At 37.3% G+C, this 14995-nt stretch overlaps 1 protein-coding gene across 6 annotated transcripts in view; it reads left to right on the plus strand.

The window, feature by feature from the left end:
- TLCD4 (TLC domain containing 4) overlaps positions 1–14995 on the plus strand; it is a 41499-nt gene that overhangs the window by 18052 nt on the left and 8452 nt on the right. For all 6 annotated transcript variants that reach the window (XM_051799316.1, XM_051799297.1, XM_051799286.1 and 3 more), the window contains exons 2-6: positions 505–670; positions 5187–5276; positions 9695–9753; positions 12354–12448; positions 14371–14444. In XM_051799316.1, the coding sequence (XP_051655276.1) occupies positions 516–670; positions 5187–5276; positions 9695–9753; positions 12354–12448; positions 14371–14444 (473 nt within the window). In that variant the 5' untranslated portion in view covers positions 505–515. The remainder of the gene's footprint in view (positions 1–504; positions 671–5186; positions 5277–9694; positions 9754–12353; positions 12449–14370; positions 14445–14995) is intronic.

The following is a 14995-nucleotide window of genomic DNA, read 5'->3' on the forward strand; positions in this document are numbered from 1 at the left end:
AGAACTATTATCTCTGTAAATACACAACCAGAAAGCTGCAGTGAGGCTATTGCTCCCCGAGGCTGACCCAAAAACCTCTCTACTATGCTTATCTGATTTCATTGTTGTGTTTTAGAATCCCATTGGCAGCAGTCAATCTGGTAAGAATGAGATGAGTTTTAACTCTGGAGCTTCTTGGGACAGGAGTGGAGACTTTAGAGCTGGCAGTTGCACTAGTCATTGGTCCTCCCTGACCTTTCTGTAAAGATAAAATACATGCAACTTTGGGTCACAAAAATGTATATAGTGTGCAAATGTTAAAAACAAAACCAAATGCAACTTCTAGATATAAAACTCTGGGCATAATTTTATACTATTAAGGCTTAAGTGGAAACATTGAACAGGTTGAAACTTTTAGTGAATAATATTTGTACTGATTAGTTACCTGTCACAAACACTTTTTGTGTCTGCTTAAAATAGTTAAATGGAGAATGGACTGAAATTACCTTCTGCTTCTCTTCACAGGCTAAAGAACAATGGCTTCCTTCAGCAACCTGACTATCGGCATTGCTGTTGCCAGTTTTACTGTATTTCAGCTCCTGTTCCATGTTTTAAGTTCCTGGGTGTCAACACGAATAACACCAGGTTTTAAAAATCTCAGCCAAAAAAGGAAGATTGAATGGAATTCAAGGTAGAGTGTTCAAAACAACTACAGCTAGTGACCTACCTGAAATCATCAACACCTGAACCACCCGTGTGTGTGTATATATAAGACTGCAGAAAACCTTAGTAGTTAATTATTAGTTAAACATATGTAAAGATCTGAGGGCTGGCTTCAAGCACTCAACAAATTATGCATATGAAACGTTGAGACCGCTTCATGAACACACAGCATTACAAACACTTGTACATTAAACACTTTGTTAAACCGTGATGCTGACATGAAAGTCAGTAAAAAAAGAAAACAGTGCCTGGTGAGAGGTAATAGGCTGAAGTGACGCTCTGTGACACTTCTAGTAAAGAGAAGAGATACAAAATTCCATTTCAAACTGATATGAAAATCAAAGCTATTGCAATTTATTGCATGATCTAAATGCTAGTGTATCTCTGGGCACGCTTTTGGGTGCGGAGCAGTTTGCTCTCTGTTTTCTGGTGCTACTACGCTACAAACTGTTTTATGTAAGTTATGGTTTTCCAAGAAATTTAATATTTGGTATAGTATTTAAGAGAGTCAGGTTTGACAGGTACATCTATGTGTTGACTGGGAAGGAGACTGCAATAAGAAGAAGCTATGGCAGACACAGGGTATACATTCAGGAAAGAGTTGTGGAAACTCAATCTAAAAACCTTCCTCACTCCTTTTGTGTTTCTGCATTCCATCACTGAGATGGACCCACCTGCATTACACTTGTTTCCTCAGATAGAACACTGTTAGAAACTTGTTCAACCCTGTAATTCTTTTCTGGGCACTTCCCTCTCTCTTAAGCCATAAAAGAAGTACAGGGTGCTAATTGCAAATGGGATGATCAGTGAGGTTTTATTTGCAATATACTGCTCTGAGAGGGTATTTGTAGTACACAGGGTTCTCCAGTTGGTACAGTACAGCTTTGTTGGAGTAGCCTATTACAACTTCAAAATATTTTTTCAGACCTTTATCAAATTTGAAGTTTAAAAATATGTACTGTATGGCTGTCACTGCACTCAAAATGCATTAGTTGCATCACTGTTCCTCCTCAGTCATGTTTAGAGGTAGTATCAGGTGGATACTTTTAAAGTTGTTTCCATTGTTCTAGGCAGCATTAGCAATTCAAATAGTCTTGCCCTTCCATTTGGCAAATGTCCGCTTGCATTGTTCTTAAAGGCATCATCTTAATTTCAGTTCCATCTTTGAATAATTACCTATTGCCAGAACAACGTTGTAGGATGGCAGTTCATAATATCAGTGCAGCTTAGGTTTATCTCTCTGTTACAACTGATAATAGAGGCAGACAGGGAAACTAAACTGTTAGCATTTGGAGCTGAACTTCTGTCTCTAAGCCATATCAAGTGGCCCTTGAATTGCATAATAAGCTTTGTGAGAACTTTCCCCATGTGCTGGTGTAGTGCTTTGCATAATAACATATGAATTGTTTCGAACATAACAAGTGTGCTGGAAATAAGCTGCTCCATAATCTCTGGGCTACTTTGTAGTAAGATGTTTAACTGCTCAAGTTGATACAGCATCCCAGGCTATGTCCTTTTTTACCTCTTTCTGCGTTTTTTCTTGGGCTTGATAGCAGGATGTAGATGTTGGCACAGAGATGAGCTGTGATCCAGGACTTCATCCGTTTCTGAAGTTAGAAGGCATGAAACACAAACCATGATTCATCAACAGTTTATTGATGTTATACCTGAGGAGGGCATGAAGTGAAAGAAAGGCTAACTGTGCTTGTGCTACTTCAGCTCTGCTAACCAAACACAGTATTTGGTCAAACTGCCTTATCACTCCAGTATTTCACCAAAATTAAGAGACACCTCAATCTTCTAAGTTCAGAGAGGGTAGATGGATATATATTTATTCTGCAGACAGCTCTGCAGATAAAGTTACTGTTTCCCAATGAAATGAGTTGGGTTAACTTAAATGATTTAAAAGTAGATGGTTGTTATTTTGTCCTGTATTGAACTGGTGTAGGGAGTGCACACACAAATGATTCTGTTGGCAGTCCTGAAGGAAACTGGCACAGAGGATGGTTATGCATTTTTATCAGCTTAACTGGGTCTGGAAGAGTGCATCTGCCTGAAATGGGCTGTAGCATTGAAAATATATTGTTACAGTTTGGAGGGCTTTGTAATTAAGAATTTGAGCTGCAGCTCTTTCCATACTGTCAATCTGTTCATTCTGACCTTCCAAGAATTAAGACCCAATAAAGTAAGTGGTTCTGGCATCTTAAGTATGCAGATGCTCAAAATGAGTTAAAAACTATATTTTGACACATGTAGTATAACTCCTCAAGTTGTTGTGCATAAATTCCTGTCACCTCTCCTATAATACGTTTGTACTGCTATTAAGTAGTTGTGAAAAAAAAATATATTAATGAAGGAACAAGTATGCACTGCTGAATTGCAACATTTTTGTTTGCAGTTTAACGAGGAGTTAAAGGATGCAAGCTTTGACAGGAATTTCAAGGAAATGTACGGAGCTTGATAACTTGACCTAGATTCCATATTAAAATGCAGTGTTGTACTATTTCCCTTCTTCTGTCCCGTCTTCTATGGAGAAACTTCAGAGTTAAGGAGGAAATCTGCTTCTACTGCCTTTTTTTTTTTCTTTTATTTCTCCCCCTTCAAGTGCTATGCTTGTGTCTAGCTTGTGTTCTAAACACTTAGGTTCAAATAAACAGCCACTCCAGAGACAAATACAACTGTAAACTCATGAGTATATTCTAGGACAAATTTTCCTTCTTGCAGCTTTATCCTCTCCTCAAGTTCAAAAATTCCAGGTTATTTCTCAAACACTAATAGTGCGTGCCTTACTTTGTTTTAAAAAAGGAAGCAAAGTTCCTGTCTTTGTTAATTCTGTGTTGTAAGAGTAGACCTTTTAATTAAACAATTGTCATTACAATTCCAATAATTAAATTTTCTTTCTTTGTTAAAAAAAACGGGGTGGGGGGAAATGTAACCTGTGCTATAATGGCTATTAATTGTTCTCATCTAGCTTCTCTTACATTTGGATTATTAATCTCCTTTAATTTGCTGGAACACTATTGAAAAGGTGCTGAAAATAGCACGATGACACTCTTTAAACAAATTGTAAATAGAGTCTTCTTTTATGAAAAGTTACAGAATTTTCTATTGCCAATAGATAATAATATAACTTCTGGAAACAGAATAGGGATTATAAGATGCTCTTTCTTTGCAAAGTCTTCCACAGGAAGGAAGATGTTTTCTTCAGATCTTGAATGGTAAGAGTTTGGACTCCTGAGAGTACCTTAAGGACATTTAAAATATTACTGACCTCCAAATACATGTATTCAATGTGTACAAAGACTAGTCTAGTAACTAACAGCATTTGTACATTTGTGTGCATATTGTTAATGCTGTGAATATGGTGTGAAGATGTTTCCAATCACACAGCATTGAACCTAGTTCTCATCTTTCAAACAGTATCCATGATTCAGTACAGCTGTTTTGTCACATAATTTTTCTGTATTCCTAGTCACACTTGAAAAGTGGGAAAGTGGACAGTAGCTACACAATATTAGATGCAGTTTATAGTAGTGTTAAACCCATGGCTAGAGAAAGAAGGTTACACAGTTTGGACCCATGCCCATTGCATTGTTCTACCTTCCAAGAATACATGTGGACTCAAAAGGGCAGGAGTGGTGCTGGCCTGTGTGCTGGCAGAAACCCTGCTGGGGCCTCTGTAAATAGGTATTTCTCTTTAAGTGCTTGTTAACATGCAGAGTTTATCTGCAGTGTGCATGCAGCCTGTATATTGGAGACTATTGTCTTTGGAAAAAAAAGTGTTGAGTACTTGAAGCAGAGACAAAGCAACTGATTACTGTGGCATATTGGAGGAGAGAAATATAAAATAAAGCTGCAAGCTGCTAGTTCATATGAACTTGTAGCTATTATACCTCGGGTACTCAGCTACAACATTTTGTTATAAAAGTTTTATCTTTGAAAACCTGACTACTTCAAATGCACTAGAAGTTCTGTCTGAAACTTAAGATTTTTCATTTAATGCCACTTTCCAAACCTGAACTTGGCAGAGTTGTTATGGGTCATCTATTAATTTGGTGCCTGAAAAGAGAAACCTGCTGCTGCCGGACTCACGAGCCAATCCAAATATGAAATGCACACAAATTTTCCAGCAAATGGGAGAATCCAGAAAGCATTTGCTAGAGAACTAAATATCATATTGTCTTTAAGGATTCATTAATATATGGAATAATTGGAGGAAAATTTAGATCTGTGTTACTTTTGAGGCTCTACTTTCTATCTAGTATCGCCAATCCTGCTCCAGTCTAATGGATTCTTTCTTTTTGACTGTTTTTTCCTGCCTGTCATTGGGTAAGTGGCTGGATATAGCGTAAAGAGCAGATGACTGTCTTCCACAGAATTATCTGGATGGAGTTGAGAATGTCTTTGGAAACATCCTACCTTAAGCACAGTAATAAGAAGTTGTGAATGGCAGTATGCCATTGTGACTGTGATCTCTTTTTCAGGACAGTGTCCACATTCCACGCCTTGGTGGTTGGAGGGTTTTGCCTATATATTTTGTTGTACGATGATGCTGTTAATGCTGACCATCTCTGGTAAGGCACGTTACATATATATTGTGTTTACACAATAAAATAACATAATTGAGGAGAAAAAAAATCCTGCAGTGTATTAATTACTGAAATAATTATTTCATTTCCCTTTAAAATATGCAGTTGTGATGTGTCCATTTTTATGTCTGTACTATTTGAAAATCTGATAATAATTTTGTCAGTATTAATGTCTTAGTTCAGTGTCTATCTGTTCAGAATAGGTAAAATACAAGCAATTGATTTGCAATAGCGTATTAAATTACTAAAGAGTAAACTGTGACTAAGTCAGCATGACTGAAACTATGCTCTTTACTCTAATAATTTTAAAGTGAAATTGAAAAGCTGTTACAGATCTGGAGAGTGTATGTCTGTGAAAGTTGGAGTGACCTATTATATGTCTAAATTGATAAATGAAGATGTTTATATTTCTACCTCCCATAAAGCTCCTTCAATCTTCATTTTAACAAAAGTATGAAAGTTTCAAGAGCTAAACACTTCACAAGCAATAGGAATATTTAATAAATGGGCTTCTAATATTTTATCTAGTTAACAAAATATTCTATAGTAAGCTTATATTTTCTTGATTTTTTTTAATGATATTGTTTTGTTTCACACATTTTTGAGGGAGGAGGAACAATATGGCTTGATTTTGTTTGAGTTAATTATAGATTGGTACCAGTGTTTTGATACTTCACTCATTACCCTCTGGAACTGTTTCCCTATAGAAGGAGGAGACCATATTTTTCCTGAGGAATAGCTAATTATTTTAAGTTTCATTTCATTTATCTGTCATAGACTGTTGCATTTCACCTTGTCAAAGGACCACACTGGGAGACAGTTTAAACTCACATAAATACAGTATCTGATGCTTGTTCTGCTCTTACATTATTGTAAGTTAATGACAATGTAGCATGGACTAGACGGGATTGGGTTCTTGAAGCATTCTGCCATGGACCTGTTATGTGACTTTAATAAATGTAACACTAATGCATAACACATATTTAGGCAACATTGGCCTCTTCTGTATGTAGTGATATATGATTAAGTTGGCTGTTTTTTTTTTTATTGCATCCTGATATCTTTAGAGAGATCAAATACAGTCTGAATATCTTATGAGATCTGTTAACCCTGTTGAAAAGCAGCATGTTATTGTGGCTCTCTTGTTGAGTGTTGTAGGCTTTATCAGATAGAAGCTTTTATCCTAGTTTGTCTGAGGAGATGTCGTTCTAAACAGTACAAAAGAAGTCATGAATGGAAGAAATAAAAGCCTCTTGGTGATGACAAATAAATTGGATCTTTACATTTCCTAAATTTTCAGAAGCAATTCCAAGAAAAATTCAAATTAAATAGGAATCAAACTATTTTTGTTCTTAGTATGTTTGAGAAATTTTTTGTTGCATTATACATAAATAGATATTTTTGTATAATATATTGAAAACTTAATCTTGCTTATGAAGCCTTAGTAAGACTGAAGAGGAAAAAACCAAATTATATGGGAAACACCAGATGGACTGTTACAAGGCTACTCAGTCTGGGAATGTAATGCCCTTATAAGATGTGGGACTTGGTCATTTACAGACATGAAGGATGCATAAGCCTTTCTGTAGGAATCTCTTATTAATAATACAAGAAATATTTGTGAATCTAGTTTCAGTAGTTTGTGAGTAAATGTCTAGGAATCCTTCATGCAGGTTGGTTGCACAGCTCTAGCCCAGGTAGTCTGAAAATGATCAGATTTTTGACTACTGGGAAGGTTTTGGTACAGACAATCTTTTCCTTTAGTTATTTTCACCATCTTTGTGTAGTCATTGACTGTATGACAGTATCCAATCATTTTTTCTGTATAATTTAAAGATATCTATAATGAAAAATCTATTATCTATAATGAAAAATCACCAGTTCTGAGCCTCTACATATGCCAGCATAACTTCTGGGTTCATGCAAAGCTTAAATACATGGTGATAGTGATACCCCAATATCTTGGAAGGGATCAGAACTTCTGCTAAGGGTTTGGGTTCAATGGAGAGAGAATTATGGTATTACTGAAAATAGATAGGATGACTCATAACAAAGACTGGAGCATTGGTAAGTTACAGGGAAGCATCAGTGTTGTGTATATATACATTTTTTTTATGGTCTGGAACTTCTCCTCACGCTTTTCCTTTTTTTCTATATGTACTACAGACTAGCTAACATAAACTATGTAGAAATTGTTTTTGAGGTGGTGAGAATCACACAGTAGGAAATGTGGAGGTGGTAGAGATCAGATAAGGAGAGGGAGAAGATGTAAATAAGTGAAATAAATGAATTAAGTTGTAGACTCTTTCCTATGACTGTTCACTCTAAAGTCATTACAGTTTTCAAAGTCTGATGTTTGATTAGCCTTTTATATGACTGTATCTGCAAAGAACTTTGAAGAAAGTCAGTTGTGTACTTTTGTTTGTTCTGTCTGCCTGTGCATGTTCACGTGTAATTCATTTGCCACACATTCCTCCGTAGCAATCACCAAAGAGATAGCTCTTCCCATTTGCTTATTCAAGTCACTCCCTGTTTGTCATTCCTGGCTCTTGCTTGCATCAAAACTAGGCTGCAGACATCAGGGCTCATTAACTCCATTGCACTTTCCATTCAAGGAGGTAGATGAGGAAATCTAGAATATCTTAGACTAAACTCTAAGTTTTTCGTTAATTGAGATTAATTTGGGATTCTGACATGGACTTTACTTGAAGGGAAGAGACAGATGGACAGTGCAGCCATATATGTTGAAATGTTGGTTTAGAAAGTCTAGAGAAGGTTTGTTGCAAAGTGACCGTTCTCTGGGGAAAAAAGAAGGGAGGTGAACCATTCCCTGTCTTATCCAGTTAATTCATGTTTACCAATATCAAGGAACAAATTTCATATACTCAGTCTTCTCTGGAAAAAAATATGAAGGCTCAGTCTTTGTGCTGATGTGTTGAAGTGTGTTGGGACCACGCAGAAGTTGGGTTGTGAAGCTGCTGCTGCATCTAGGAGCTCTAACAGGAGGGCTGTAACTAAAGAGTTTCTGCTAAAGTTGTGAGAACACATCTGTCTATGCTCTATGTCTAAACCTAAAGATGTACTCAACCCACAACCTATGTAGCTCATGAAAGCAGGTTTTGAAGCCATGGAAAAATGTTCCTATCTCAAATTGTTTTCAAGAGCGCCTCTGTGGCCAACCTTAAGAGATGGAGTGAGCTTCAGACTCTCCTGATAGTGTTTTTTCTTTGCCTAGCAGCACAATTCTGATTTTGGGAGTCCTATTTTCCTGTTAGCTACCCTCTCAACGAGGGAAGCAGTTAGTTTCAGACACTAAGAAAGCCTTAAAATTTAGTGAACAGATTTTAATAATACAGGAAATCTCTTTCACTGCTCGCTCCATTTTAATAGGATTAGGAAATTAAAGCTAAGCAATAGCATTTTACTGTGTTCTGGCTGAGGTAGACTTTGTACTGGAGGTGGCTGTAAGCACAGTTAGGTTCCTTTTTTTCTTGGAAAGTTTACAACAAAGGTTGCTTTCACAGCTTGTCTTGGGCAGTTCACACTTTATGAATGGGTTGATCTGTCACTTGAAACTTGATTCATACTTACACAAAATGTAGCTAGATTAGTTGCACAACTTACTTAAAAAAAAATAAGTTATGATCTTTATGTCAAGGGAAAAGAGATTTGCTTACCAAACTCCTCAAAGTAGGAATGCACAGAGGACAGTAGAGGAAAGTACAAATGTTGCTTGCTGTAATGTGTATACTTCCATTTTTTATCTGTAATCACAAGTCTGGGTTTGTTGAACACTGTAGAGGAACTGAAGTTGTGTGTGTGCTACGAAGAGATTTGCCTGCTGCATGTTTGGCACCAAAAAAGTGTGAAACTTCTCTGAAAAGCATTTCTCCTCGAAGGTTCCTTGGCTTCAAAGAACTGGCAAATAATTCCTTTCATGTCTGCTTCTATTCTGTTTATCCCTATAAGCATCCATCTGATTATGAATATGAAAAGCACCAGCTGAGCAAGACATTGTTGTCATCCTTAGGAAGGTTTTGACACAGGCAGAAAACAAAAATGGAGACACAGAGTGTCAGTTAAAGCTAAAAGACACTGACTGGGCTGTTCTCTTTGATCCTTAGTTTCCAGAGAGGCCAGCTCAGAGTACTTGCTGTGTTTGAGTTCTAACCTCTAGCAAGGCAGGACTTGATCCTCATTAGGTTAGTTAGTGGATGTCTTTTATCTGGGTAGAAAAGGAATCAATTTTCATGACTAGAACCTTGCTTAACCAGATTGTGTAATATCTTACTGATGAGCCAACAATAAGGTGACCTGATGGACACTGTGTTTGATATGTGTATGTCCTTTGCAAATTACCTTGTTATAAGGGCTGTAACTATGTATTTTTGATATGTTTACAGGGGTGACCCTTCAATTGTGAAGCTGAATATTGCTATTACCACAGGCTACCTCATTTCTGGTAATTATGCAATGTGTATATAACACATACAACCTGTATATTTATATTGAGTGACTACACCTATCTATTCATACTAAGCCGCTATGCTGAAGATGTGATATGTGCATACAATACAATTTCTACTGTGACTTTATAATTGCTAATGGAGTTGTGGGTTGTGGTGAAATCACAGGATCTTGCTAGCAGATGTGAAAGATGGAATATCTCCCCAAGCACTGAGGAAATGCCACAGTGTGGCTTTGTGATGGTTTGATATGCAACCACCAACTCCAGCTCAGTTTTGTCCTTTGGCCAATCGAGGAGGTGTTAGAGCAATGCCCTTCACTCCCTTCACAGTGTCTACAACTTGTAGCTTTTTTATCATATGTTTCTTCCTGTGACCTCAGAATGCTGGCAGAAGAATTTTAGTAGCCCTCCATACAAACCGAGGCAAATGATGCCATTGGATCTTGCCTGTCTGTCTTTTAGTCTCACTTTAAGCCAAAAGTTAGTCGTGTATAAAACAGGGAAGTTTTAAATTATTTTCTTGGTATGGTCTTTACTCCTACATATGTTTTATGTTCTTAATTTTGCTGTCTACTAAAATTGTCATGGAAATTTTGCTACGAAATGCTTTGGAGCTTTCTTTTATGTTATGTGGGGAAAATAGCGACTTATCTAAATAAAAACTTGTGACTTGAACTACTTTCAGGGAAAACTTCTTGCGTTAGGATGAAGTCTCTGACCAGAGACTGGGCCATGGACTTGTTTATCTCTCAGATTAGATTACTTACCCTAGTGGAATTGATAATCTAGTGATTGGCACATTCAGTTAAACTGTGGGTTAGTTTAAGTCTGTTTTTTCCATAACTACTTCTCCCATGTTTAAATTAATCAGTATCTATTTTTGAATAATTATGCATTAGATTTTAATTATGAATTAATGAATGCCTTTGAACAGGGATCTCAACCTGGCCACTCATTCTCTCTCACTTCCTTATATAGTTAATGTTTAATTATTAATAGGAAGTGGAATGGCTATGTCAGATGATATAGAGCCCTGCCTGAGGATAGCTAATATAAAAGAGATCAAGGCAGACACTTGACATAAAAAAGACACAGAGGTAAAGTCTTTGATTTGGAACCTTGGTCACTAATATTCCAGTCCAAAGTACTCACTTGGAGAAAGCAGGGTCAGAAATTGCTTGTTCCAGTACAGAAGAGAAAATCTGAAATCTCAGACCATCATGAGAGAAGAAAGAACTTCTCTGTTAAAGCTTTCCCTATAACATTAACTCAGATCCACTATGTCATTTTTGCAGTAATTGGAAAATTTGGATTAAATAAATATGCTTCTCATTCCAAGTGTCTTTTGCAAAATATTTTGGTAAATGCTTCCCTGTTTTTGATTCAGAAGTTCCCCATAATAGATCCCTGCATTTATTGCATGTATTTGTGTATTTACTATGCCCCCTGTAGACCCCTCACCTTTTTTTTTTTTTTTGTCACTTGTTCCAGATTTTTGGGGTCAGAAGTGTGAAGTCACTATGAGATTCAGGATCCACTTTTTCTTCCAAAATATTTCAGATAAAGTTACTGCTTTTGTCCTTCCATTGATGGGGAAAGTAATAATTTATTGCAATTGTTGGGAGAATACTGTTGCTTAATGTTTTGACTGAAGTGAAGTCTTGTCATGGTTTGAGATAGCCCCAAAATCCAATTCCCTAGCTCCATTCCCCCCTCCCACATCTCAACCTAATGTGAGATGGGTTTTTTCAGACAAAACACACCAGACTCAAAGTGGGGGAAAGGGAATATATTACAATGACTGTACAAATAAATACCACATCACATTATACACATGATCACAACTATCTCTACCATAACATATGTATTTACAGTGGATCAGATCTCTTCTCCCCTCCAAATAAAAGTCCAGGAGGGAAAGAAGGACAGATCCCTTCCAGTCCTTAAGCAGCAGTATCTTCTGAGGCAGCAGTCTGTCTGTCTTCTCCACATGCAGCAGCTGATAGCTGGCTTTCTGCCAGCACTCACGAGGGAGGTATTCAAGCCTCTCTCGGCCCCATCGCCTCCAACCGAGGGGTCTTCCGTGGGCTTCGTAACCCCAGACAAGGTCGTATCACCACGTCATATCACGAAGACACAGGGGGGTCTTCGTGACGGTCTGGTATCTCCAGGAGACTCAGCTCCTTGCAGGACCTCTGTGCCCTGTCTCTCAGGCTGCCACCGTGGCAGCAGTGCAAGGGGGGGGAGCCAAGGTCAACTCCCCCCGCATTCCTCTGGCCGTCCCGGTCCAGCTACGGGACACTCTGAGCTTCTCAGCTCCTCTCTCTCTCCGGTGCTGCATGCTCCAAGGCTCCTCTAAAATAGGAGTCCATGTCCCTCTTCTCCAAGAGGGGTCTCAAGGGAGTTTTAGGGGATCTGGTACAGTCTTACCCCCAGAACTCTGTCTGCAAAAGATACTCTCTTCAGAGATAATTAATTCAGAAAGTTTCTACTGATGCCCTATCTTGGCATATCTCTAAAACTTAGAGAAACTATTCTGAGGTCAATGGTTGTATAATAAAATGTTCTTTATAGTTATTTCTGTTCTTTTGTAGATCTGTTGCTTATTATTTACTACTGGAAGGCAATTGGTGACAAATTTTTTGTAATACATCACTTGGCAGCTCTGTATGCTTACTATTTTGTACTGGTAAGTGCTGTATTTTCTAGTAACATAACAAGCAGATGAGATTGAAGACAATGCTTTTATATATCTCATTTGCTTAATGTTGAAAAAATTTTTCACTTGCTAATGAAAAGCATATTTATACTTTCAATGATCATTCTTTCTAAATGTTTTTATCTGTTATTTGTGGTAAGCACATGCCTTTTCAGCGTTACACTCCTTCAACAAAAATGTGTAATGGCTGAAGTTAAAACTCTTCTCAGTTTTTGCTGTAAAGAGGCATTGACAGAGGGGCTTTTCATATGGTTATAGAAAAGGGTTTCAAATAAAAGCACAAGCTTGAATATTTAGTCGGAAAATTAGAAGGAAATGGTTTCAAGTCGTTATGTTCTGTTTCTGTCTCCCAGGTAACAAGTGACAGGATGAGAGGAAATAGCCTTGAGTTGTGCCAGGGGAGGTTTAGACTGGGTATTAGGAAGACTTTTTACACTGAAAGGGTGGTCAGGCATCAGAGTAGGCTGCCCAGGGAAGTGATGAAATTGCCGTCTGTGGAAGTGTTCAGAAGGTGTGTGGATGTGGCAGTTGGGGATATGGTTTAGTGGTGAACACGGCAGTGCAGGGTTAACAATTGGACTTGATCTTAAAGGTCTTTTACTACCTTAATGTTTCTGTGATTGTATTTGCAAGGCCATAGGTCAGTGATCCCTAACTGTGGTGAATGTACTATAGTCAGGTGGATGTGTATCTTCTGGGGTAGGTTTTTTTCTCTTCTGTTTCATGACTTTTTTTTTTAATCAGTTATGACAAAGTGATCCTCTGAGACTTCTTGTTTAAGGTTGCTTTGGTGGGGAAACAATAGACTGTTAACTGTTTTATATCTATAAAGATCTGTGGTGCACATACAATGAGGGGAAAAGGGGAAGGATTGTATTATAGGATAAAGACTAAGATACTCATTGCTGCTGCTGGAATTTCTCAAAGATGTCCAGGTAACTTGGTAGAAATCCCTTTGGTGTCCAGAATAGAATAATGCTCTTGAATTTCTTCTGAAAAACTCATTCTGTAAAGCAGTCTTACAAAATACAATTTACTTCATTTACCCTATTTCTTTCCCTACCCACTATGTGAATCCCAGGCTTAAAATATTAAAAGTGTCCAGATGTCAGATTAGTGTCAGATTTCCCATGTAACAGTTTAAAGGGGCTGAAGTATGCCGACAAGTAAGTACTCTGTTTCAGGTTGAAGATAATTACATCTACTGATATTATCATGGCTGAAAGTGAATTAGAGCTGAATATTAGATAAATGAAAATACCACTACCAAAGCTAATCCCTGATGCAGAAAATTCATTAGTTGTTGCTAGAGTAAACAGAAAATGTAGTGTTAGCGTAAACTTTTAAAGCAGTTGTTATTATTATGTGGATATAGCTCTACCCTTGGATGAAAGGGCTTTACATGCTCTTTCTGCTGTCAAATTAGAGCTGAGAATTCATCTTTGCTTTGGCAAATTATGTTCCTAAAGCAATGCAGGGAGATTTTTCTTTAGTATACAGTGTTCCTGTTTGGGCTTGTTTAAACATTGGGAAATCAAAAATATTTATAATTCTTTTAGACAACAATAGTATCATGATAATTATAACCTATGACTACTTGTACAAGTCTTCTCTAGGTATCTTTCCATGGCCACTTAACTGTAAGTCTTTTAAAGATTTATTTGAAGTAAGAAGCTACTGATAGGAGATTCCTGAAGGGAAATTGCAGCTTTAATGGTAAAACTAATTTTGAAATTGCAAGGAAGGTGACCACAGCTGGCAAACTCACTATCAGTCTGAATTTCTCGAGGAAATTGAGATGTTGTGTAGTTCCGTGTATACTTGAAGACTTTAATGACAATTTCACATCTACATTGTTGATTTTTGTATGTCTGTTTTGTTTTACTAACCAGAGCAAAGGTCTGCTGGCTTATTTTGGAAACTTCCGTCTACTTGCAGAGTTCTCCACTCCTTTTGTCAATCAACGGTAAGTGGTTAGGGAATGTTTCCACAGTTCTTTTAAAATCTAATCTGCATTTATATTTCTGTCAGGAAGTTTTTTTGTAGTTTTTGAATGTCTACTGAAAGGGAATTTATATGTATTGAACTAAGGATTACTATATGGAAGTCTTTTTTGCTCTGAAGATGTTTTGCTGCTATAGCTGCAACACTATAACTGATGTATTCAAGCCATAGTTCCTTTTTAGATTAGACCAGACTTCATATGAAATGCCAAAATTTATGAAAATACCAAACAGAAAAGTTCACAAATGGGTGGGATAATGGAGCTCTCCAGAGGGTGCTTTCATTTACACCAGTGCAGTTGAGTAGGAGATTATAGTTTAATGTAGCCTGTGCTATGTGTGTGCAGAGAAACTAAAGAGTAAATAAACACTTCTTAAAACTTAAAAGGGTGATACTATATTCTAGGTTTTACATTGATATTCATGTTCTAGGGAATGGCTGTTCTCTCAGCTGACTTCTACCAGGACAGAAATTCATCCTGGGTTTCAGTGGGTACCTGTACTGATGCTTACC

The sequence above is a fragment of the Manacus candei genome, unplaced genomic scaffold (assembly GCF_025592945.1).
Source record: "Manacus candei isolate 608988 ecotype Guabito, Panama unplaced genomic scaffold, ASM2559294v1 h1tg000005l, whole genome shotgun sequence".
NCBI lineage: Eukaryota > Metazoa > Chordata > Aves > Passeriformes > Pipridae > Manacus > Manacus candei.